At 33.0% G+C, this 26667-nt stretch overlaps 2 protein-coding genes across 4 annotated transcripts; both read left to right on the forward strand.

Annotated features, from left to right (window-relative positions):
- Nucleotides 1-4038: 4038 nt before the first annotated feature.
- LOC126781030 (transcription factor Sp4-like) lies at nucleotides 4039-18164 on the forward strand. 3 transcript variants are annotated; one of them, XM_050505790.1, is made up of 18 exons: nucleotides 4046-4161; nucleotides 4226-4329; nucleotides 5962-6082; nucleotides 6194-6480; nucleotides 8533-8607; nucleotides 9275-9394; nucleotides 9841-9960; nucleotides 10836-10938; nucleotides 11543-11830; nucleotides 12357-12511; nucleotides 12803-12889; nucleotides 13145-13201; nucleotides 13428-13541; nucleotides 14381-14510; nucleotides 14809-15004; nucleotides 16016-16162; nucleotides 16436-16580; nucleotides 17101-18164. In XM_050505790.1, the coding sequence occupies exons 1-18, from the start codon at nucleotides 4122-4124 to the stop codon at nucleotides 17266-17268; spliced, it is 2457 nt and encodes an 818-aa protein (XP_050361747.1). In that variant the 5' UTR covers nucleotides 4046-4121; the 3' UTR covers nucleotides 17269-18164. The 3 variants fall into 3 exon arrangements, with proteins under 3 accessions (XP_050361748.1, XP_050361747.1, XP_050361749.1); XM_050505791.1 differs by lacking the exon at nucleotides 4226-4329 and having other exon boundaries at nucleotides 4039-4181; XM_050505792.1 differs by having other exon boundaries at nucleotides 4048-4407.
- Nucleotides 18165-22640: 4476 nt separating this feature from the next.
- On the forward strand, nucleotides 22641-24507 carry LOC126781043 (transcription factor Sp2-like). Its single transcript, XM_050505810.1, has 4 exons — nucleotides 22641-22895; nucleotides 23144-23290; nucleotides 23390-23537; nucleotides 23704-24507. Exons 1-4 carry the CDS (start codon nucleotides 22786-22788, stop codon nucleotides 23788-23790), a joined length of 492 nt encoding a protein of 163 aa, XP_050361767.1. The 5' UTR covers nucleotides 22641-22785; the 3' UTR covers nucleotides 23791-24507.
- The last annotated feature ends 2160 nt before the right edge of the window (nucleotides 24508-26667 follow it).

The following is a 26667-nucleotide window of genomic DNA, read 5'->3' on the forward strand; positions in this document are numbered from 1 at the left end:
AGACAAATAAACATACAAATAAATGAATTCTAAGACGGGAATAACATGACAGGTATAATAGAATTATAGTAAATAGGTAAAATAAATACCATTAATTTTGAATATTATTTACCCTAAGCATAAAAATCATACATAAAAAACGATTATTTTTAAATAATCTACCTTTTTGACATAATAGTTAGGTCATATTTGTAATAAAATTTCATTTTTAATCAAAAAAGTTTACACTACGTAAATCATTAGTAGTTATCATGTACATCTGTCAATCTGGCATTTGTACCGGAAGTACGTAATTGATGTCATTAGCATATTTAGTTGATTTATCGATTGTATGAATGAAGTCATTTCAAGTAAAGAGTGAGGGAAGTAGGTCTCGTATATTTGAAATAATGATACAATTAAGTTCGTAAAAGTTACTTGAAAGTTGTAATGCAACTTACGTGGTTCGGACGTAGGGCGGTGGTAACGCCCCCGCGACCTGCTATCGCGGGCGGGCGGTGGGTGGGCGCATCTTTACCGCGTGTTTATGAATTTTTCAAACAACACTCGAACTTCAAATTGTTAAATGCGTGGTCAATAATACTTTCACTTGTTAATGGAAAATAAATACAATATAAAATGAATATGCTTTCTCAGTGTAAAAAAAAAATTATATCTCCGCGAAATGAGAAAGACAAAAGATACATTGTTTTCTATGTATACCTAAGATTGTAAAAAATGCTACTAAAAGATGAAAAAAAAAATCTGAACAAGTTAATAATAAAAAAAACTATTTCAAGTTAGCTCAACTAAATCTACCAGTTATTTAGGCAGAAAATAAATGCAACAAAATATTTAAGTAATTCGGATGAAATACGATTTATCTACGATGGCTTTTTCTTATATTATACTAATTTTCGCCCACGGCTTTGCCCTTATTAGGCTTAGGTTCAAGCTTGCTTTATATCAAATTTCATCAAAATCGATTTAATAGTTTAGCCCTGAAAGCGTAACAGATAGACATAGTAACTTTCGCACATAATATTAGTAAGTATAGATATAAAATATATATGATTATAAGTACTGAGATTGCCCTGTGCCGAGCCCTAAAACAATCGAAACCGAAGATAACGAGTTATAATCCGGGCAAGTTTCAGTTGGACTTATGGTCATCGCGTGACGTGTATCCACTAACACTCATTGAGGTTTAACTGTTAGGTAATTATAATATTTGGCACCTTAATCTTTAACCATTCAACCATTTTACACATTAGAATTGCTATTTAAAAGGTAACATATATGTGCTCCTAAAATTACGGGGAAAATTTTCTCATACCATTTAGGTAGTAGGTACGTATCTATAATAATACGTCTTATTTATTAGGTAGGTCTTACTAAGTACGTATTTGCATAGATAGGATATGACTCTATTGCTGTGATAACGCTTATAGGCATTTGAATTAAATATGGTTAGGTAACTCAATAATCAAATAGTACCTATCCGAGTAACCTAGACCCTAGATATTAGGTAGTTAGTGACTGTTGTTAGAGTACTAATATAATACCGAGGATATATTTTCAGCACTAAATATGAATAGGTAGGTACTTATTTTGATTAATGACTTGCCATTAAAACATTTTTCCTTTTTAAAATGTGAACATAGGTAGATAGTTAAGCTTATTTGTAAAATAATAAACTATCAGACGAAATAGATACGTACTTTGTCCTTAGCTATGGAGGAGCAACACGATATTAGGTGTCCTCCAATGAACTTTATAAGACTATTTTGGTTGAATTTTCAAAAAACTTATATCACCTGATCTATTTTTGGAGTATTTGTATTGTTGCTAATTAATATTTAGATGCAATGTTATTCTATCTAGGGCGTGTCGTGCAGGGGGGCGGGTGGCGCGGGCGGTCCGGCCCGCCCACCATCACTTCCGCTTCCGTCAGTGCACCTTGCAGGCTGTAGCTCACTTCCCATCAAGTATCACTATGAACTGTCCTTGCCTTATATTAATCACCATACGATCCTAAAGTAGTCTCAACTACAGTTAGATGTAGCATACAAAGTTAGTTTGAGTAAGGTGTGATTGAGTTACCTATGAAAGCATTAATAAAAAGAGCGATTGTATGATTCAAGTCTTAGTTATGCTAATCTTTGAAACTATTCAATGTTATTGTCAATAGTAAATAAATTCCGGAGTACTTACTTAGGTACGTTTTCAGGTGAATAGGCACAATAAAAGTCAATTCTGAGAAAGCACGTGAAAACAATTATGTAGCAGTTATCTGTTTATACCATTTAATCGACAAGTCGATTGATGGTGCTTAATGATATCTTGGCCTCGATAAAAAGCCAGATCACCTTGATTATATACAGACTATTATTATTCCTAAGATATTCCTTTGAGGATAACGTAACTGCGCAATATTATTGTGCAACATTATGGTATACTTACTATTGAATGAAAGGACATTCTTGTTAAATTAATTCTAGGTAGATAGTAACCTACCTATTATGCTTAGAATATAAAACCTTTGATTCCTCCGTTTAGATACTTAAAATAAAAGTGACTCGATCCGTATTAAGTTGTCCTATACGCATTGTAAACGTTTAACTTTGCAGGTACCAGTTGGCAGGTAGTTGTATTATATTATTGTAGTTTCTTCATCCTCATCATGCTCAAGTGAAAATCTCTATAATAACAGTTTTGATACTTCTAACTCAAACTAATAACGAGACTAAGACGATAGGCGTTGACCTAAAACAATGCAATGATGATTTCATCGGTTCTCTTCGCCGTCTAATTAAGTATACGCAAACACTATCACGTCATTTTGCTACCGCATACCGCGTCGCACAACACTGAGGTACACCCATAATGAAATTAGTTCAAATTAGCAACGTCTTATATTCTCAATAGATAATATTGCAAATCAAACTTTATAGTTGTAAGTATAAGGCCTACAATCAAATAACATAGTTTTAGAGTACTGTTGACTTGGATATTCACGATAACAATATTTATCACAATGTATTGTGAATGTTAGGTGCACGCGTTAAGGTTAAAAATGCTTTGCAAAAGTACGAGATAATTAAGCCGGAGACATACGCTCTCTCGGGGCGGCTGCTCATTCGTGCATAATGGACTTGGGGCAAACGCGGCTGACGCTTGACAAAACGTGGCTCGACTTTCACTCTCAATTCAATCCAGTTTGGAATATAAATAATGCGATTACGTCTGTCTGTTAGATAGATATATTTACATGATAGATATTTATACATTGGAAAAAATATGCAAATAAATAATACCTACAGAATGCTTCACTAGGTTTTGGTACTGCTTTAAAAAATATGAATATTTTAATCAATCATAAAAAAAAATTACAAATACTAAAAAGAACAATAATTACAAAATAATCCAAACCAATGATTATGACAAAGGTTTTAGTAATTTTGTGAGGGATATGATCAATATATAATAAGTAACTAACTAAACAAATATGTAGTCCAAAATTAATTAGAGCTCACTATTGTAATCACGAAGTCGATGAGTGGGATGACTCTTTTATGACGTAGTTTCCTGGTGTTTACTTCTAAGGAGATGCGGTTACTTCCACGGAAAGAGTTGCGACATGTGTGCATTTTTTACCCGCCCAAGGAGGCCGCTGGCACGAGGTTATACACCCATTATTACGTCCTTCCTACTTTCAATTATTATTATCGGGCGGTGGCGCCGCACCCGCGACGGGGAGGAGAAGAGAGGCGCAGCTGCTGCCTACCAATAATCAAGACCTGTCTTGTTTCGAGCGAGACAGAGCTAATGGCCCTCAACTTTTCAAGTAAATCTTAAGGATAATGATGATGCTCAGCAACAAAAAGAACATTAGAAATACACCCTAAATTATTTAATAAAATGCAGTTTTAATTTTGAAGCCACTCTAACAAAACATAATTACAAAACTTACTTATAACGCGATCAACACGACTGCGATAGGAGGCGGATCTCCGAAGTTTGACGATCGCGTTCGTTTTCACTCGTCAGTTTGCTCGCCGCGGCTTGGCGGCCGGTCGCGAGAATGGTGCGTACCGTACGTGAACAAAGGCAAATAATTGTTAGCAAGTGTCAAGTAGATAATGTCGTCTGAGCTCTCAAAAGTGCAAGTGGAATATATTAGTGAGGACAAAATTATTAAGGTAAAACGTGGTGGCTTTGGGGTTATAGTGTTATTGTGTAACAGATTGGACGCCAACGGGCAGCGTTCTCGTGTGTCGGTCGGTGCAGGGGGAGGGCGGGGCGAGCGCGGCCCCGGCCGTGTGGGGCCCGTCAGGCCACACGCAGGAGGTTGTGACCGCTTCGTGAGCTACTCCCTTGCCGAAATAGCATCAACATCCTCCTTCAGTTTTTTACCACCCATTTCAAGTTTGTTCATAAAGAAAACTTCAATTGTTAGTTATAAATCAATTTGATCCAAGAATGTGTAATTGTACATCAACTACAATAACTAGGGCATTAAATATAGATTTTATTCAGTAGATATCAAAATATTGACAAATTTAAAATACTGTGTTTCATTCTAGTAATACATGTATTTACATCCTTTAAAACATGCCGATAAAACAAAAATTAAAAATAATATTAAAAGTAACCTAGTTATAAATGCGTAAAATCACAGTCACGCGATCCAAGGTGGGTGGATCAAAGGGCGGCGGCGACCTTGAGTGCGACGACTCCCGGCTCACGGCACTTGTTAGGAAAAGGCGTGTCGACTCCCAACTATTACAAATCTACAAAATAGAAATCATTTGAAACTTACACGTTTGTACTAACTTACATCCTAAAAGTTTTTAGGTAAAGATATTAAAAGTATTAAATTTAATATGGCTTAAATTTTTTATTGTTCAATATTTTAAAGTAAAGTTTACTTTATTAAAATACGATATACTTAAAGAACTTGAATTATAAAAAAAAGTAATTTTCGACCGAGTACATTTATTTCATTCATCTTACATTCATATATTCCTAATTTCTATTATAATTATAAATTATAATTGTATTATTGATATGTATTTTGTGCGTGTTTATTTGATGACTATAAATGTTGTAAAACTCTAAATCCGTTCTTATTTTTTAATTATATAATTTACGTTATTACATTTTGTAAATAATAATATACATTACTTCCTTTTCATTATAAAAATATTTTGTCTATCATTGACAAAAACATCGTCGTAAAATAGATTCGCGCCAATTTTTTTTTTTGTAAAAATTGTACCCGAATGTCCCCTTTTTTTCTTATATTTTGATTAAGTCGGCTGATCTGTATCGATTTACGAGTTCGAGACTACCCCTTGTTACAATGCAGTGCGAATGCGATATCGACGAAACACATTAAATATATTTTGAGAAAATAAAAATGATGCGATGACTTTTGTCGCATTGTTTTTTTTTTTAATTTAATTGTAAATTGAATAAATATATTTTCATCTGAGAAAAAAAATCTAATACAATATTCTAATACCTAAGTATTAGATTCATTTTAATTAAAAATGAAAATTTAAAATAACCAAAACATATCTTTTAGAAAAACAATCTAAGTATGAAATATATATCTATAAATATCATTAAATGTATTGACTAAAGCAGACATGTGTGAAGTATGTTCTATAAATATATATAGATTTACTTTTTATCTATTTGAAATTTTATGAAAGTGCTTACATAATACATGTTAATTATTTAAATGATAATTTTGTTACTTCTTGGGAAAAACAATCATCAAAATTCAGGTTACATCGCTTTCTTTATTAGATATTGTTTTAAAAGTATTAAAAAATATTGTTAAAATCTGATATCTAATATATAATTGTATTTTTTTTGATGAGATGTTCAATATAATATCTATGTCTAAAATATTTCTTATAATGTAATTAAATAATTAAAACACAAAAAATTAAATTTAAATTTGTTTAAAAGGAGGGTTGTGGCACCCAATCACCCCTTGCATTACTGGCGGCTACCTGCAGCCGCGTAGGTGCCGCCACCATGGGGCCCGATCAGCAGCAGCAGGAAAAAGATCAGCAACAACAGCATTTTAGTGAGTATACAATTGATAAAAATCACCTGATACACTCTTGTAAAGTGTTTAATTTATATTCTATGTTATAACCATTATATTATTAATAGCATGTTGTATTTGAAATTTCAGGTTCACAGCAGCAACAGCAAGCACAGCAGCAACAGCAACAGCAGCAAGTACAACAACAGCAAGTACAACAACAGCAGCAACAACAACAGCAACAACAACAGCAACAACAGCAACAGCAACAACAACAGCAACAACAACAACAAGTTCAACAACTTGTTCAACAACAAGTTCAAGGAGATGCCGCTACACTTGCTGCATTACAGCAGCAGTATTTGCAGCAGCAACAGCCTCAGATGAGAGTCATCAGTACAGCTGTTGTGCAACAACTTAGAGCTCAAGGCCTGTCGGTGAGTCGTATATCATATTGGCTAAATTAAAAATTAAAATTCAGCTACCAACTTTCAAAAGTATCCATTATCATTCATATTCTAAGTTTTTGCATAAAACTATCTTTATTATGAATAATGTTATGCTATAAAATTAACGGGAAATCATTGCTTTAAAAACTTCTGTAATTATTACACATCAGAATAACTGCCACAGTTAATATTAGTGTTTGGTAAACAATAATTTGCTTTTTTATGCTAAGCTAGTTAGAACAATTTCATATTAAAAATATGTAAAACATATTCTTGACTTGAAAGTTGAGAAAGTTACTAACAGCAATGGTTTCTCTGTTTCCATTGATGTTAGCAACATAAAATAATTTACAACAAACTTTTAACAAGTAAACAAAGTTTATATAACTTCTTCTTTCTTTTTAATCATACATACTTATTATCCTAATAGTCGGTCTATATATGTATATCAATATATATACACAGTACTTATATTGCATATTTTGTGTATATGTTTAATGTATTATATGATTAACAAGTATTACTGTTTCACATTGTGCCAAAGATTCGGTTAATATACAAAAGAATTATGTACTTATAAATTTTGTATAATGTATGTATTTAAGGTATATATTTTTTTTACAAAATTTGATAATATTTTTTTTGGTAATCAAGTTAAGCATAAAAATATATAAATACTGTAAAGATAAAGTCATATTTAAAGAAAGTTTTTGGGCCATTGTGTTATATTTGACAAATTTAATTTGTAAATTGAGGACTGATAAAAATTAAGTCCGTATCCAGTGAGAATATTATGCCTTATCAAGTTATTGTCTGCAAAATAACATTTCTGATGACGTCATACTCAAGCACAACGAAATACAAATCAAATTACTTTTGATAAGTCTATGGTTAAAATCCCATAATAAGTTTTTTTAGTAAAGATAATTTTTATTCATGAAAACTAACCCAAACACTACAAGTATTTGACAATAAAAACAGTTTTAAATCAACCAATCCAACTGTGACTAGCTTAAAATCTCAACCGTGGTCGGAAATACCGTGAAGTGTGTGTCCAAATATCTGTATTTTATATAGATGTTTATATAATGCGCATATTATAAACATACGACATTATTTAAGTACTTTTTAAGTTCTTTTTCTTTCTTAAAAAGATAAATTTGATATAAATATGTTAATTCGTTTTTTTTAAGTATTATTCAACATAAAAAAAAATACTAAATATTAATATTAAACGATTTTACATAAATAATAGCGGAAGATGAATACCAATCATTAATATGGAAGTAAAAACTTTTTAGTGCATTAAGTTTATAGACCAAAATCGAATTTCGAATGTCAGCAGTAATTTTTACGCAACAATGACAAGATGATTTGCCTAGTTGGGTACTAGAATAGCAAAACAGGCTTCAAGGATTTACGATTGTAATTGTTCATAGAAATAAGGTTGATGTCATACAATTATTTTTTTGTTACATTTAGACATGCTTCCATTTATAAACAATTGGAATGTGTATAAAACTGGTTACAATATTCTTTGTTTAATCAAAGTAAATATTCTGTTTTACTATTATTAAGACACAAACACACCAGCAATATCTATGTGTTTGTAAATTATATGAATAATTATTAATTACATTAAAAATGTATTTTTAACATACAAATATATCAACTAAAACATATGACAATGTTAATAATCAAGTAGTTGAATGTAATAAGGAAACTTAATATAGAACAGAAAAAAGATAGGATTTGATTTTTTTTACAAATAAAAATACATCAGTCAGTTTCTTCTATATATGTGATGCAACTTGCAACTATTTTGTTTGGGTTGAATATGAGGTTCATCTTCATAAGCTCTTGATTAATAAATTAATCGCCAAAATGATTCTAAAGATTCATAATAAAAAACTGATCATACACATAATTTTGATATAAATATAGATATGATTTTAAATTGAGTTAATAAACGTAATTATTATTTATTTAAATCTTCTACTACAATTATTTTAAATGATATTCAATTTTATTTATTTTCAGGGAAATGAATTGTCAGCGGCAATAGTGAATGCGGCTAGTACTGTCCCAAATGGCATTCAAGTGCAGCAACCTCAGGTACTATATTTTTTTCTATTAAAAAAAGACTTATGAACTTTTGAAAAGATAATAGACACAAAATATAACTAATTAAACCGATAATATATATACATATATTACTCCAATATAAAATAAAAAACTATTGAAAATAACATTCACTTAATAAATTTTGAGTCTTACAATGCTATTGCAATATTTTACTATATCCAAACATATATTACTGGTGGCAGAGCTTTGTGCAAGCTTGTCTGGGTAGGTTCCACCCAATCATTAGATATTCTAGCGCAAAACAGCAATACTTGGCATTTTTGTGTTTCGGTTTGAAGGGTGAGTGAGCCAGTGTAATTACAGGCACAAGAGACATAATATCTTAGTTCCCAAGGTTGGTGGCGCAGTTGATGCAAGCGATGGTCAACATTTCTTACAATGCCAATGTCTATGGGCGTTGGTGACCACTTACGATCAGGTGGCCCATATGCTCGTGCGCCTTCCTATTCTATAAAAAAAAAACGTAGAAAAAATATATTTATATAATACAATTAAATTACTCGTGGTTATGTGTTTTAATAAATTGAAATGATGTAATGTACTAACTGAATAAATGTACGCACTTAATTGTAGTGAGAAACAATATTGTCTAGTGAGCTTTACTAGTGAGCTAATTATTTGACTTTTTTAATTCCAGGTTATATCAATGCAACAACTGCAGTCACTGCTAGGGGGTGGTGTAGTATCCAGTAATGAGGGTGCCACATATCAGAATGCTCCACAACAACTGTTGCAGATACATCCGCAGCTGTTACAGGTATAGAAATTTTTATGTCATATTTACAGTGTAAAGTGGCAGTCTAACTTGGTTCTTCATTGAAGTTATAGAAATATGTGTCATGTACGCCATTCAGAGAGAAAGGGCGAATTAATTAATTAGTTTATTAATTGAAATAGTTACACCCTCAACTTATTACTGAACACTTAAAAATTAACAACTATAACAGGCAGTCAGGTAAAATGAGTTTTTTTTCTTATATAATTTAAGGCAAAATGAGATTGATAGAGAAAAATTTAATAAAATAATGTTATTTTTAAATTATTTACAATTTGCAAACTGTCATCTATGATCTTATCTGTCATAGATTTTGGTTCGGCTATATAACTTAAAGCCATATAATAGTTAAAATAATTCATTCTTAAATAAAAAATAAAGTTTTTATATGTAAGGTAAGTATATAAACATTGTATTCGTTTCCATAGCAACAAGGAGGCGGAGTGGGGGGCGTGTACGGCGGCTGTGTGGTGGGGGGCATGGCGCCGCTGCAGGCCGTGACCGTGGACGGCCAGGACGCGCTCTTCATACCCGCGCACCATGCACAGGTAGACGGTCGCTAGGACAGTTGTGCTGTTACTCATTAATGATAAGAATAATATTTTAAAATAGGTCATCTTTACGACCCGAGATATAAGCGGAGATGGCCTAGTGGTAAGAGCGCGAGAATCTTAACCGATGATTGTGGGTTCAAACCCGAGCAAAATACCACTGCCACATTTTCTATCCACACAAATTCTGCCACTTGTATTTTTTTCCACCAACCCGCATTGAAGCAGCGTGGTAAAGTAAGCTCAAAACCAAAAAAAGGAAAAGGAGGCCTTAGTCCAACAGAGAGACATTCACATGCTGTTACTATCTATACGACACGATATAGTCGGAGCAATGTTTTTGATTTTCCATATTGGGTTTATTTTTGCGTTTGTCTTATACTTGAATTCAAAAAATTTTAGTAAGTGTAATAAGAGTTCTCTCAACAAATTATCAAAAGTTTATAAAATAAAAAATATGGCTATTTAAATAATTGCAATTTTGTAGTAGAAATAAAAGTTTAAAATTTGGGTAATGGCTTTTAACAGGTCGATTAGAAATTATTCCACCACACTGCCCCACTATGGGTCAAACACAAAGTAGCAGACTTTCATCCAATGCAAAATTGTTTTTTTGCACCGTTAAATACGAAATTAGTTTTTCTAAATACAAATTGAACACACGAAAAGACTGTGCTTTCCCGGGATTAAACCCGCAACCTTCGGTTAAGATCCATTTGCTTTAGCCACAGAGCCATATCGGCTTTAACTATAAAATAATTTAAATGAAACCTCTTTAATATCCTCCAGTTTGTCTTAAATTGTATTAGACAATTAATGCAATAATTGTTCAACTATTTGCGTACGCCCAATGTTGTATTTTATAATTTCAGAATTTCTCTGGGATGGGGCAAGTGAGCCTCGTGAATGGTCAGCTAGTGAGGACTCCTGTTCTTCCTGCTGGTTTCCTGCAAAATGTCATGCACTTACCTGCAGGTGAGCTTCAATAATATAGACTAAACAAAACCCTAGTCTTTATTCCCCCCCACATAGCTGCTTGGGTTCTATTTCCACAATTCTTCGGGAATGCTTAAATTTTCATTAATTTCGCTTGTCGCTTTATTCACCATTATTAATTTAATTTCAAAAGAGTTTTTAAATTAAGTTAATCCAATTTTTTGTTTCTTGCTGTTATATTCGAGAGCCTATATTTTTTATGTTTATATGGAAAAAAATACTTTTGTACTAATATATGACTGCTGAGATGAAAGGTAGGGATAATTTAATTGTACATGATAGTGCAAAATAACAGCTAACCACATAGTTATATAAAATACCATAAAATATTTAAAGACTTTGTGACATTTTGAATTCACTAATTTCATAATATTATCTTGCTTCGACCAACCTAGATACATAATCATGAATCATTACAATGTACAATTCCAGTATTTAATCAATTTTCGACCTTAATATCAGGTGTCATAGATTATTTTTTCCATTGATCAAACTATGTGGACAGCTCGTATCATCACACACTCGCTTAACGTTCTATCATACTAACTGTTGTCTGTTTTCCGCCCTGCTTACCCGCTAACAGAACAGCAGGCCACCGTCTCCATACCCGGTACTAATTTAACCATTCCACTGAGCGCCTTGACTGGCAATCAAATGATCACTATCCCGGGCACGAATATCTCTATTCCGGCGGGCGGGATACAAATCCCGACGAGTCAAGCCATATCGATACCTAGTTCCACGAGCGTCCAATTGCCGGTGGCAAGCGTGGCCAATGTGGCCAACGGGGGCGTCGGTATGCCGAATGGGGGGGATTCCAAGAACGGAAATGGGAAGGAGACAAAGTCACCTCCGAGTCCGGCCGGGCAAGGTTTGTATATCAAATATTTGGAAAAGGAAAGAAAGTTACGTTTCAGAGTTTCAAAGTTGATAGTAAATCTACTTCATATAAGTTCAGTATAATTTAATCCCTTGCTTATTCTGTCTCATAGAAATCCATGCTTGGTGTTTTTTGTTTCATTCTGTCACCGCTACTCACTCACACTAAATGTTAATTCTCACCTCCACTACAAGTCACGTTTTTATTATTTACATCCATTTGAAATAATACTTAAAATCAAACCAAATTATACTTTATTCAAGTCGGCTTTTACAAGCACTTTTGAATAATAATTTTACAAGATTACATTAAATGAACTATGTTGAATGATATTGATATGAATATATTTTATCTCTATTCGATTTTAGAATTTTAACTGTCGCGTTTGTATGAAAATTCTTTATAAAAATCATATATCATTACCTAGAGCTCTTCACTTTTTTGTGTTAATTTGCAAATATTTATCGTTCATAAACGAGTCGTAGGTCACCCGGCCAATAATGAGGTACATTGCCAGGCGGCGGCGTGGCGGTGCGCGGCGGCGGCGTGGGCGGCATGGGCGTGGTGCCCGTGCAGGTGCCCGTGAGCGTGGCCAACGGGCACACCGTGTACCACACCGTGCACGTGCCCGTGCACGCGCCGCACCTGCAGATCATCCCGCAGCTGCAGCAGGTGGGGCGCCCTCCGCCGTTACAAACGACGATACTTTGTATCGCTCACCCTTCAAACGAAAACATAGTTCTGTTATGAGAAATATATAGTTGAATATATACTTCTCCTAACTCCCTAGACTCATATATAGAGATACAGACACAGAACGAGGAGAAATCTGTCGGGATATACTGAAAATTGTTTGTCTTTAACGGAAGACATTCGCCCGGCATCGGTACGGCTTCGGCGGATTTGGCTTTAATGATATCGTTTATGCGCTTAGAGATATATTATGACGTATGCTCTCCGCAGATGCAAGCGCAGCCGCAAGTCGCGAACGTGCTGACACCGTCAGGACAGATACAACAGATACAGATAGCTTCACTCGGAAACGTTCAGGTCAGTCTAATGAAGTTATACTTCACTACGAAAAATAATTCTGATCAATATTACTCGATTCATTATAGTTTAAGGGGTTTAGTAAACTTTAAATTTGCAATAAAACGAAAGACAAAATAAATCGATATAAATGTCATACAATTGTCATGTTAAAAAAAGTTGAGTAATTGACATTTGACACGTGACTTGGGTAGTGGTAGTGCGGTATGTAGACAGTAAGTGGTAACGTTGCGGTAACTGTTGCTGGTTTGGCAGCAGGGCGGTGCGGGCCAGAACGGCGCGGCGCAGGGGCAGCACACCATCACTCTGCAGGTGAGGAACTAGCTTTAGAAGATTTGAGAATTTTAATATTCAAAAATTATTTGTTTCATAATTATATGAACTCATTGTATTTATGCAATATATATAAAATATTTAATTATATTTTACATGTATGTAATAATGAAATTATATTATATTGCTTTAATATATTAACAATATCTTATATCCTAAATTTACTTTAAACTAACGAACTTCACCCATTAACGCTGCTCGGAAGGCGGTACCGAATCAAATACAAGACACAAATAATCAAGTGCAACAGCAGCAGTCCCAGGCTATCATTACGAACACGCCGTCGGGCCAGCAGGTCACCGTCATACCGACTAGCAATGTGAGGACGGCCAATGTTGTACAGGTATCCCACTCGCGGGACCCTCGATTGTTGTAACTAGTGCCAGGTATCAACAGACGTTAGTCGATCATGTTACGGTTATATATACATATGTAGGTATATATAATGGATAACAGTTGTTTTATGTATAAAGTTTCAACGAAACGATGCGCGCCATCTATTGTACGTTAATATAACTATCTCAAAAACCTCGACTAAAAAACTTCAAACAATGTGTGAACGCATTGAATACGAACAACAAGTATTATTTTCTTATTCAAGGTTATGATTACAGTTATTATTTACTTTTATTCTTGTACAAATAGAGACCCTTCATACCTTTAATCTAAATCAAAGATGAAGAATGGGCAAAACCAAATACGCTCCATTATTTATAATATGATGAAATTAAATCAGCTACTAACATTTACTTACACTTACAGCTAATTTATTTTTTTATTAATTATTATTCATGACGTCTTTAGCAGATCTATTCGCTTACAGATTATAAAAATCAAATAATGAGGTCTCTGCATTTGAGACCTTTTTGGAATTCAATTTAATTTGAAAAAAAAAAAATTATCATACGAATCATTCACAATCGTCTCAGATGTATATTTTCTTATGAAAGTAATAAAATTAATTCATAATTTGTAAAACATCGATTTAAAAATACTAGTCTACATGACTAAAGTCTGTTAAATTTTACATTCAGAATTGTTGCAGTTTTGACCTTGGAAATTTTACTAACATTTTCAAAAGTCGCCCTGCAAAAATTGGCGCAATAAAGTAAATTCTCGTTTAGTACGTTAGATAGTAAGGCGGGCGTGCTTGTGCAGATGCCGACGCTGGGCGTGGGCGGGCTGGGCGGCGCCGTGCAGCTCGTGCCGGCCGTGGGGCTGCCGGGCGCCGTGCAGCTCGCGCAGCTGCCGCAGGCGCAGCCGCAGCCGCAGCCGCAGCCCGTCATAGGTGAGCGGCGCCGATACGCTGTTTAAATTCATTTTGAAAGATGAGATTATGGTAAATATAACTAAAGACGTCACTTTGTCACTTAAATGGTATTGGCGAGCAATACGTATCATTACAAAACACAATTTTGCAAAACCAGTTTGCAAAAATTGTGATTTCTATTTTTAGTAATAACAGATAATTATTCTTAATAAAATTTCCATAGGATTATATCTAATAGTGTTTTTAGCTTTGATTTACTTTTTTTAATTACATTTTTTTTAATTTTTTTATTTGACACTTCTCTAAATCATTTCAGAAACACCATTTCCGGGCCAGCAGATCCAGCAAGATCCGAACGAGCCTGGAAAGTGGCAAGTGGTAACGGTTAGTTCGGGGAACACCACCACAACTGAATGCGAGGCGAATAAAAACAGACCCAATAGTCCGAACAGCGGGAAGCGGTTGATGAAGCGAGTTGCGTGCACGTGCCCTAACTGTGATCAAGGAGAAAAGTGAGTAGATGAAATAAAATTTGCTTCAGCTACTTGATCCGATTATCTGAAAATGTATGGAAATATCTCTAATATATATTATATGAATCATGTCTTTTTAAACCTACACTATTGTTTAACTGTTTTTTTTTTGTATCGTGTTGTTTACATTTTTGGAGACACACTTTTAATATTAACGAAATTTAAATATCGTAATTTCTTTAATGAACATGTTGTGTTCTTTTAATAAATTAAATATATTTAAACTGAAGGCAGTTGAGTTGAAGGCCACCTTGTAGTAAGTCTCCACTACTGTATGGATACTAAGTAATAAAAACCATCAATCTAAGATTGGAGTTATATCCTTTGAGCCTGTAATTACAAGGGCATACTATTGACCCAAACGGTTTTTTTATTTCTAATATGTAGGTGAATTCGCAAATGGGCCAACCTAATTGTCAGTGATCGCCACCGCCTATAGACATTGGCTCTATAAGAAATATTAACTATTCCGTACATTGTTAATCACCAATCTTCCAACACAGAACTTATGTCTCTTGTGTCTATAATTATACTTGCTCATTCACCCTTCAAACCAGTTGAGTAGAATAAGTCGTAAGGGGGGGGGGGGCTTGCACAGACTTACTTTACTTTATCCTTTTATTGTACACCAAAAAAAGAAAAAAAAATACAAAATATGGATAGAACCTAAATAAAAGTAGCATACAATTTTGGAAACGATATCGCTACATAGCGATCTCTTTCAGGCACTTACTTACCCAGGCGGGCTGGCACAAAGTCCTACTAATAAATTAAGCTTTGCACGAAAACCTTTCCTTTCTGTTTTCTTTAACAACGTCCATCCTTCGCCCTAAATGTTAACTGTGATTCGTATTAATAGTTTTTTTTACTTGGTGCTATTTACACCGGTGAAAGAAAAGTCAATTTATAAAATTTATTTTAAAATAACATTTGAAAAGCAAGTGACGTGGTTATAATTTGATTGATATAAATATTAATAATAATTCACAGCCGACTGGTGGACCGCAAGAAGCAGCACGTGTGCCACATCCCGGGCTGCAACAAGGTGTACGGCAAGACGTCGCACCTGCGCGCACATCTACGCTGGCACTCTGGCGAGCGACCTTTCCTTTGTAACTGGCTCTTCTGTGGGAAGAGGTTTGGATCATTATTGGTTTTAGACCTGCAATTGTAGCCTCTGAGGACATTAATGGAGGAGACATTGCCGAGGAATCGGGTTGGTCGGGTGATGTGAAAGACTTCATTCAAAGGAAGGCTGTATAATAATAAAATGTGGAATAACTAAGACAAATTTTGAATTTTCATAAGGCGGTTAACTGAAAATGGTTTCTTTTGGTAGGGCCATAACATTATATATGAGCTAAACCTGTTAGTTTTTCTACATTTTATTACCCGTATTTTCGTGTGCAGGTTCACACGGTCGGACGAGTTGCAACGACATCGACGCACGCATACGGGCGAAAAACGTTTTGAATGTCCCGAGTGCAGCAAGCGATTCATGCGCTCCGACCATCTCGCCAAACACGTGCGAATACACACGAAGAATCGAATTACCGTAAGTATTTAGGTTTTCAATATATTTTATGAAATAAAACGCAGCTGTGGAGATTACGAATTTCTTTACTAAACAACAACAACACAAGGCATATAGCCTTGTGCCTGTGTACTTAAATACTTACACACTAGCTCATTCAACTACATAATATAATAGGCATTATATTATTAATGATTACTACTGGATTATTTTATATCATATATTATGAATTGCGTAATAGTCCTATAAAATATATTATTTATAACAGTAACTCACTCTAAAACAATACTTTTCTCATGCACCTTGTTAAATTTATACTTTTTATCGCCCGTTTTATTCCCTCACTGTAATTGGGATGTTTTTGGAAGGAGCTAAATGTCAGACTACCCCCTAAAAACGAACGGCGCCTTTCATAATTATAGGACGTTACATGATCGCTTGCGCACACTACCGTGTTTTACATTTATTTATACTACATAGGTATTTCATTATAAATATACTTATTTGCAAGTCTTGAACCAAACTATTTCTAAATTGACAGGAGGTGGCTACATCAACTCAGTCTATGTACTCCGACTCGGGTGATGACAGTTGTGACGAGAAGATGATGCTCACCATAGAAACAATGCACCAAGGCGGGGATAACGAGGAGAAGTTGGTCATGATACGGCCTGGGACTAAAATAGATCCGGACCACATAGACAGTTAAAGTAACGTCACCAAACAATTAGTTAAAAAAGTACTGGGATTACTGTGATGACTTGAAATTAATGGCCTTTACTGGACTAAGGAGATATTTCCCAAGGCCTCAAAGAGTATAGTTTAAGGATTAAAATGTGCAGTGATTGTGCGTATGAGTAACCAGTGTATACAAGATTGTCGAACTTTGATATTGTTTATACTACAGTCGAAGGTTGGTTGCAAGACTTACTGTCATGTTGCAATTAAAAAAATGGTTCATGTAATATCCCCAGTATAATGATAATAGTGCAAATGGCATTACATAGTATTTAAAGTAGTTGAAATCATAGGAATAACATAAGAAACTAATGTAAGCTTTTGCCTTTCAAAAGAGTAATATATTTTTTCACAAATAGATGTAACTTCTAAGATTAATTGTAGGCTGTACATCCATCCTACATATACTATAAATACTTTGCAGCACCATTTGTGTTGATACTTTTTCATTTCAGCTACATGCTGTATACGTACTTGATTATTGTCTGCTTGTCCATTTGTGTACTGCTATAATACCGAAATATGTCATTCATTAGCATTCTATAAAAAAAAGTCGAAAGCTTAATTTTTTAACTTTTGATTAATTTCTATCTTATGTAGATGTGAAATAGAGAATAGAAATCACAATTCCATATTAAAGTACTAATATAGACATTATTTAATAACTTTAGGATAATTTTAGTCAAACACACAAACATAGAATATGATTTGCTTATATATTATACACATACTATTTTAACTTTTGATTAAAGCTTTTTCTGTGTTTTACATCACAATATCTTAAGGTAGATTGATTTATTTATTTGAAGCCGCCTTATAATTTTTAATATTTTAGTGTGTGTATTGTACATTGTTATAAACATTGTGGCGATCAGTTTTTAAAATAAAAATGAAACTTGTAAAATTAAAGAGATATATAATAGTGTAAATATATTCTTTACGTGTAAAACAATTAAATGATTTGTACGTACATAGATAATTGAAATATGATCTGTGATCAAAATTATGTAATTAATTTTTACTTGTCAATGTTTTAGAAATCGCACACATTTGTAATTATGTAATTATAACTTAATTTTTTATAGATTAGAAGTTTATATAGTCATTTTAGTTATTTTATTAAAGGTGGATAAAAGATCTTCTCGTGATAAGATTTCCTTTGTTCTTTTTTGGATCTATCACATTCACAGTTCACCATGTTCGCACATCCTGCATTGAGGGACCTTAGGGGCTAGACAAAGCGCATTCGACGGTTCTCAAAGAGATTTTAATGTCAATTATTGTTGATCGAGTGATAAATCGGATACTACTATTTAAGTTCCATACATTTTGTCCTTTTCTAAAAGAAATTCCATAATCGCTGTGACTTTGTCTAGGCCCACTGGCCTGTGTAATGCATACACATTGGTAGGTTCTTATTAAATATCTGATACGAAACCGCGCCATCTGTTGTACGTTCATGGTGCTATGTAAAAAATAATCTCGCAATTGTTTCAATTTTATTGGAAATAGAAACGCATACGAGCTAAACAAAGAAATATTCATTTTTATAAATATGATTTAGGTGTAACTACATTTTAAAACTGCTTTGGCAGTTTTTTTTATTTAATCGTAAATGTTTTTGTTTGCTATTTGTAATAAATTATTTTGCAATAATTATATGAATTTACACATGTGATATTAAAAAAAAGCAAAAAATATATGCATTTCTGCAATTACTTTTTTATGAAAATCATTTTTAATGTGATTTATAAAAGATGAATTTTTCATTTATTACGCTCTCAAACTGCTTTTTATTATATTTTATTTAGCCGATTAGGCAATCAAGTAGCTTTTATTATTATTATGCCCACAGTTTCGTATTTAAATCAAAAACTTAGTTACATAAAAATAATTTTCATAATTACGATGATCATGTATATTTATGTTTCACGGATTTAAGACCTTCGCTTGGAAAAGTTATTATTTTTTGTTTATGAGAACGGACACAGTGTAAAAAAAATATTGTTTAATATTCAGTATCCTATCTACTGGTATTAAAATTACATGAACAAATATACGTACAAACCAGACACATCGAAGATTTTAGTGGGTCCAAATAGGCTTGCTAGAAATTGTAAATATAGGAACTAAATATTGTACAGTGTAAAAAATCTGTAAATATCATTGTTGAAACAGTTGATTAAAAATATTTTCTATTTTATTTTGTATTTATTTATTTCTTACAGGAATTATAGGCAACTAGTATATCTGATGGTTTGTAGTTCTATTTCTTCGGCAGCGTTGGGACCTTAGTGTCTGAGGTGTGCCTGTAATTGCACTGCCTCGATCATCACAATTGAAATACAGCAGTTAAGTTAATAAAGTATTGATATTTGAAACGTCAATGATTGATGGTAGAATCAATGTGTGGGTCATACCACACATAGAATACGTTCGTTAAAATAGCGTTCACATGTGCTCGTTTACCTTACGCGTGCATACTCAAGTAATTCCGGTACTAGTTTAAACTAGGATAACTTTAAACTATATGACGTATTTCAATAGATTTATTTTTATAAAACTCAATTCTTCGTCTATTCGTCTTCGGCACAAGTTTAAATTTTATTAAGAGGTAAAATACATTCGAATTTGGCCGGCCTTAAGTACGGCGTTTGCCTAAGCACGATAAAATATTTTCTTCTCTTGATTTATTTTATTTTTTATATATTACCGAATAGTTGATTAAGCCGATTATACTTATTAAATAATTTTCAAAATATAAATAAAAAGACTAATAAAAATTAATAATAATGATATTGTTAAGCTGGTCGTTGTTTAGCTTAACAGTCTTCAAAATTGTTACAATTTAAAGGTCCTAATGCATACAATACAAGGCGGGGGGCGGGGCTCTGAAACTATACCAGAAGCTCATTTAGTACAGCGGCGCCCGTTATCAAGTGCGCTTCTCTTTCGGAATATTAAAAACGACAGAAATGCCGTCTTGTGTCGTGAAGTGGTGTAGAAACCACAAATCATATAAATTAAATTGCCATGGGATTAGTTTTCACATGTAAGTGTAAAGACGAATAATAATTTGGGCCGGTTGGCGTGGTTGGTAGATACTTGCCTTTCATGCCGTAGTTTGTGGGTTCGATTCCCACCCAGGACACACATTTGTGTGCATGAACATGTCTGTTTGTCCTGAGTCTGGGTGTAATTATTTATATAAGTATGTATTTACAAATCAAAAGTAGTATATGTAGTATATTAGTTGTACGACTTCCATATTACAAGCTCTGCTTAGTTTGGGATCAGATGGCCGTGTGTGAATATGTCCCAGGCTATAAAAAAAATACTCAATCACTTATTTATAAATCACTTGTTTCTTTACATTTTTCGCGTGCCGAATTTTCACCAAACCACGCCCTTCTTCCACTCTCAATGCCTTCAAGGCAACATCAAGAGTTTGATAGACTTATCGATACTATCGGTAACTGATCGAGCACGCAAAGTGAATAATTCATTAGGATGCTTAAAAAATATGAGCTGTTGGTAAAAATATATGATTAATATATAAATATTTTTATTAAATATTAATCAACTGAAAATTTGTTTCGTATCGTCAAAAAGATCGCTTGAAAAATAGGCCGAAATCTAGAATATTGCATCATTGAACAAATTTAAACATTTAAGATATAATGATCAAGGAATTTACTTTGCTTCCAAATAAATTAACGAAAATTATTATCTGAAAGTGTCGCTTGTATAATTTCATATTATATATATGTTGTTATAACAATACGAGTAAAAGTATATAAAAAATAAAAATAAATTTTTTAAAAGATGCTGTTGACTTGTGATTTTTTATTAATTGGTGCGATTAATGCATCTTAAAGGTTACAAGTTATATTATTAATTTAGTTTAATAAGTTATTTATTAATTTAATTTAATGACGTAGTTAATTTCTAGTTTCCCAAAAGACTCAGTGAAACGGGAACTATGGATAAAAGCTGTTCGTTGGGAGAGAGGAGAATCTGATTGGACACCGAGTAACCAATCATTCGTTTGTTCGATGCATTTTGATGAAGAAGAAATTTACAAATCTAGAAAAGGAATGTTTATGCTAAAAAAAACTGCAGTTCCTGTTTGTACTGTAAGTAGAAGTTTCGTATTTTTATAAAATATTAGGAATGGTATATTATACATACATGTAGCTTAAAAAATTAGTGGTTCGTCCAAACATTTAGCGTATGTTATTTTGAAAGTGCGTGATGAAGATTTTTTGTTTCAGATGGTACGCTCTACAATTAGGAGTGTTGAAACAAATGAGATTTCAAATATTCGAAATTCATTCAATGACCACGAAGGCCAAGTCGTAAGTTTCGTCTTTGATCTTTTTGTGCTTTTTATTTACCTTAGAAATTATTTGTAAGCTTTCAGAATTCGAGGCGTATAATCTTATTTAGGTATATAACATTTTATTTATTTTATAAATATCGGATTATACTTTTATTTATTTGGCAATCTCAATCTATCATATCAAATCTCAAACTTAATAAGCTCACACACGGTTCAATCCAGAACACAGTAATTCAAATTATAGCTTTTGGGCGGTAACAATTAACATGAGTACTTACACATGTGGCGGTAACAACTAACACGAATACCTTCAAATCAATCAGAACTACCATATGTAAAAAACGGCAGACACATACAGTCAGCTAGTGTAAAGGTTATATGGAACCTGAATAGTGCAGCTAATTGAGATGCACTCTACAGGACAGGTGTGATCTTACACAGTAGAAAATTTTTAATCACTTCGGTATTCGTTGTTTTCTCAGGGGTGTTAACTTTTTAGAATAAACTCACACTGTTAAAGATCATTCGAGAAAGTTTGCAGTTGAGAAAATTACAGCAGAGAGAAAAAACCAAAAAGAAAAGTAAATTATTAAAGATCCAGTTGAAAAACAGTTTTAGACGTGAGTGAGATTTTAACATCAAAGAGTCAAGGACCAGACAATTAAATGACAAGCGACGTAAAATACTTGAGCCGAAAACAAGGCAGTCCAGCATTTTCTGGCCTTTGTGGAGAACATTTTCCGTATAGCGAAAATGAAGAACAGTAGGCCCAAGGCCTACTTCCCTTGACCTATTGGGGTTAAGGGCTAATATGTAATATTTAAAAAAAAAATGTATAACATAGGACAGACTAATAAAAAATATTTTATTAGTCTGTTCTTCGCTATTAGCTATGTCCATTGAATACCTACCATAACTTCTATCCTAAGCACATGACATGACACAAATGACAATGACGTTTATGAGTATGACAATACAAATTACAATGAATTTGTTATCAATCATCAATATTTATGTATTCTTAAACATAAATAAATAAATGAAAATAGAAATAATTACAGTAGAAAGATCAATAAATTCGATAAATTAATATATTAAGCATACAAATAACTAATTTGCTCTTTCTGACTGACTAAGGCTAAGGCGATGGTGAACCAAGAAGATTTTATTGATGCCAAAAAATCTGCGTCTACTAGAGGTCCTCGGATTAGAAAACGATTCCCTTGTACTTGTCCATGCTGTAAAGATGGCGTAAAGTATGCACTTCAAGAGTTTTAATATTACAAATTAATTAATATAGAAAAAAATACTGCCTGCAAAAAAAAAAATCTAAATTGAAGGTCTAATTTATTTTAAATTAAATATTTCTTAGTTATATACAAATTGTTCACATAATTAAATAAAAATTAAAAAAAACTATTATATAAATGGCACACTTCATTATAAATTAATAATTTATATTTATTCACAATGTATATTCAACATGACTAATTATTATTTACAGACTTTTTTTTGATGGCCAAAGAAAACACTTATGTCATTACCCTGACTGTGGCAGAGTGTTTATAAAAAAAAATCATTTAGTGGTACATTTAAGGTCACATTCGGGAGAAAAGCCTTATACTTGTAATTTCAAGTTATGTGGTAAAAGGTGAAAACTCTAAAATTAAATCTATATATTATTTAATTTATATTTAATGTTTTAATATTGAGGATATTTTTTTTTCCAATTTTAATTTTTATTATTCAGATTTTCACGCTCCGATGAACTTTCTCGACACAAGAGAATACACTCTGGTGAGAAGATCCACAAATGCCCTGAATGTCCTAAATCTTTCACTCGTTCGGATCACTTAACAAAGCATATTAGGATACATGCTACCAAACCAGAGGAATTAGTAAGTAAAAAACAACAAAAGCCTATTCCACACAAAAAAGGTAGAGATAAACAAACCTTTTCATCATTTGATGTTTATCACTATATGTATGTGTACTTAATATATTGTATATGTTACACATAGTGTGTGTTTTTTATAACTAAAACTTTTTTTTATTGAACTATAGGAGGAGCCAGAAATAATTTATATTAAATCAGAGCCAAAGAATGAAGAAAATGACATATTTATAATGGAAGAAGATAGACTAGAGTAGAATAATTTTATTAAAATTATTTCCTTAAATGACTAAGTAGAAAAGATTTTAAAATTATATATTAAATGAAATGGCAAGTTACTACTAATTATGTATTAAAGATTTTTTAATATATTATTACTTAGCAAAGTAAATGCTAAATTGTATATAATAACTTTAAAAATGTTACAATTAATAATAAATAGAAGATGTAAATGGCTACAAAAACATTCCTAGAAAATTAAATAAATATTTAGAGTTTAAAATGGATTTTCTGTTTGTCTATATGTTCCTATTGTTTACCATTGTTCGGTTTGACTAGAATCAAAAGAGAAACGAATATAAGAATATAATATGTTTTTTTTAAGTCTAAGCAAAATTTTATAAACATGTTTCGAATAGCTAGATTTTTTTTAAATTTTTATTCGGTTGTCTACTATATTTCCCCCATTTGTCAATAAATATTTTTTCTCCATATAAGAAATAGGGTTGAATGAGATAAAAAAACAACCTTTTTTTGCTAATTGGAGTTTTTCTGGTCATCTAAAATATATGATTGTCAAAAAAAATGTCTTCGAAATTCCTGAACAGTCGCGTGTTACAAAATAGACATTCTCACTTAATTATTTTTGTTTTTTTTTCAATATGTGTTGGTGACGTTTTCTTCTTCGATTGGGTACACTCAGTACTAAAAAAAAGGGGTCCTCACGGCAGATGTGAAACATTGAAATTGATTGTTATTAAAAGTATTTATAATTAAAGAAACCAATATGTAAATATAGACTAATAAATAAAAATATTGTTAATAAAATTATTATATTTTTATAAATATTTTAATAACATATTATAGGGACGAAGTGTATATTATGCGCTTCGCACGCAAAAGGGAGGGAAAATAGAGCGTCATGCTGATTGCCGCCACGGCATACGCGTGGGTTTATATGCTTGACGCGCCAAAAGATGTTTAACATCAAAAATATTTCTTTTGCAAATATACAATGCATGTATGTATATGTATACATTATATAGTTTTACTTTGATGCACTGTTTTATTTCGACCGTAGCAAGTTATCACGAACATAGGCACCGGGCATGGTTGGAGGTTACCTTATCGAGAATATCCATATATACATTACTTAATAATAACTTGAAAGCTGTGTTTAATTTTTTGCAATGTTGCATGTTGTTCTTGCTATATAAAAGAAATAACTTTTTGTTCTTTTTTTTTCAAATTTATAATACATATCTTTGGTTCGTTTCTATGTTAGATATTAATATGCTTTGATGTTATAATTTATTCCCATTGCTTACGAAAAGCGGTTTTAAAAAATTTAGACAATCGATATATTATTGTTTATAAATATTAAAGAAAACAGCTATAACCACAAAGGCATCGGGTCGATGAACGCCATTTTCCGTGTCGCTACGTCTAATGGATGGCATTAGGTACAGTGCCCGTGAAATTGTGATGGTGGCGGCTCGTTCTGCTCACTAAATGCGATGCTCTATATTTCTATTTTTCACGGGGCATGTTGCATAATGCAATTATCTTATTTTTCATCAATGAATATGGTGTTTTTTGGGAAGTGGTCAAATTATTATATGTTAAGGTCGAATAGAAAAATAAAGACCTTTTGTGTGTTCGTTTTATTGATAAAATAGTTGCGCACAGTAATGAGAGCACATTAACTCTACACTCCTTATCTGGAAATATGTTTTGCAAAAAAATAAATCTCCTTGCCATAGATAAATAAAACAGTATGGTGCCACAGCCGATAGTGATCAAAGTAAGCAAGAAAGCAAGACAAAGCTAATCGGTTCGCTGCCTCTGCTACGGCGCATAGCGAGCGTTCTAATGAAAGATAGACGATAAAAATTAATTATATCTAACTAGTTGTCTAATTATAATACATACATTGTAGTGTAACTTACATGTATTAGACCGTTAGGTACTTGTAAATCAATTATTATCATAACCATACTTGTCCATATAATTTATATTTTTATTTAATATGAAAAATAATATGAAGAAAAATATAAAGAAAAGGAAAGTAAAGTATATATAAATAGAAGAATAACTGACTGACTGACAGATCGACGCACAGTCCAAGCTGCTGGGGCTAGCACCATGAAAATTTGTATACGGCTTCCTTTTACACAGTAGGCTAGCATTAAGGAAGGTTTATTGAAAATTTAAACCCTAAGGTAAGTAAAAATAAAGGGGAAGAAAGTTTGTATGAAAATTCCTCATTTTTAAGAAAGTGTACCTATTTATAAGTGGGTATGTATACGTATAGAAGAACTTTAAATTTTATGTTTCTTAGGTTAGGATACGTGTATTTTAATTCCTCAAGTAATGTCTTTTAAAACCAAAATTACTCGTATATATATATAGGCCTCTGCATCTTTGACAGATGATTTAAGCGGCATCGCGAAGGCACTTGCGTTCATGACTGAAAAGACCAATGCGAGAGAGGATCCTCCGGCCGCACTTCCGACAAGTGTATGCGCCCCCAGATGGGCGGGGGTTTGAGAAACCACTCTCCGTGTTGTTTTCCACCTGCAAGACAGATGAGCGAAGTGTCCTCTCCGTGGATGCTGCTACGCCTGGGCCTGGCGACTTTATGGCAACACGGGCTTGCCCAGTACCCATGCCACCCTCTCCTCCTCCCCAGCAGGATCCGCAGGAATGACGAGTCAATACGTGTGGTGCTGGTTTGGCCGCAGGTGACTGGCTTACGCCTAAACGGAGGTACCGCTCCGGGTTTAATATTAGTTTTCCTTCTTCTTTGGCGTGACGCTGGGATAATTTTGGGAAACAACGTATCAAGGAGAGGGGGGAGGATACTGTGGTCACGGAAGATACAGGAATGTGACACTAGTAGCTAGAGCAGTCCG

This window comes from Nymphalis io, chromosome 3 (assembly GCF_905147045.1).
Source record: "Nymphalis io chromosome 3, ilAglIoxx1.1, whole genome shotgun sequence".
In the NCBI taxonomy this organism is placed as follows: Eukaryota; Metazoa; Arthropoda; class Insecta; order Lepidoptera; family Nymphalidae; genus Nymphalis; species Nymphalis io.

Excerpts from the sequence above, each read along its gene's own strand:
- LOC126781030 (XM_050505790.1), top strand. The coding sequence starts at position 4,122 with ATGTCGTCTGAGCTCTCAAAAGTGCAAGTGGAATATATTA. Across the intron at positions 4,162-4,225 it reads AGTGCAAGTGGAATATATTA|ATTGGACGCCAACGGGCAGC; the intron begins GTGAGGACAAAA and ends ATTGTGTAACAG. Across the intron at positions 11,831-12,356 it reads TCCGAGTCCGGCCGGGCAAG|GCGGCGGCGTGGCGGTGCGC; the intron begins GTTTGTATATCA and ends GTACATTGCCAG.
- LOC126781043 (XM_050505810.1), top strand. The coding sequence starts at position 22,786 with ATGGTGAACCAAGAAGATTTTATTGATGCCAAAAAATCTGCGTCTACT. Across the intron at positions 22,896-23,143 it reads TGCTGTAAAGATGGCGTAAA|ACTTTTTTTTGATGGCCAAA; the intron begins GTATGCACTTCA and ends TATTATTTACAG. Across the intron at positions 23,538-23,703 it reads CTACCAAACCAGAGGAATTA|GAGGAGCCAGAAATAATTTA; the intron begins GTAAGTAAAAAA and ends ATTGAACTATAG.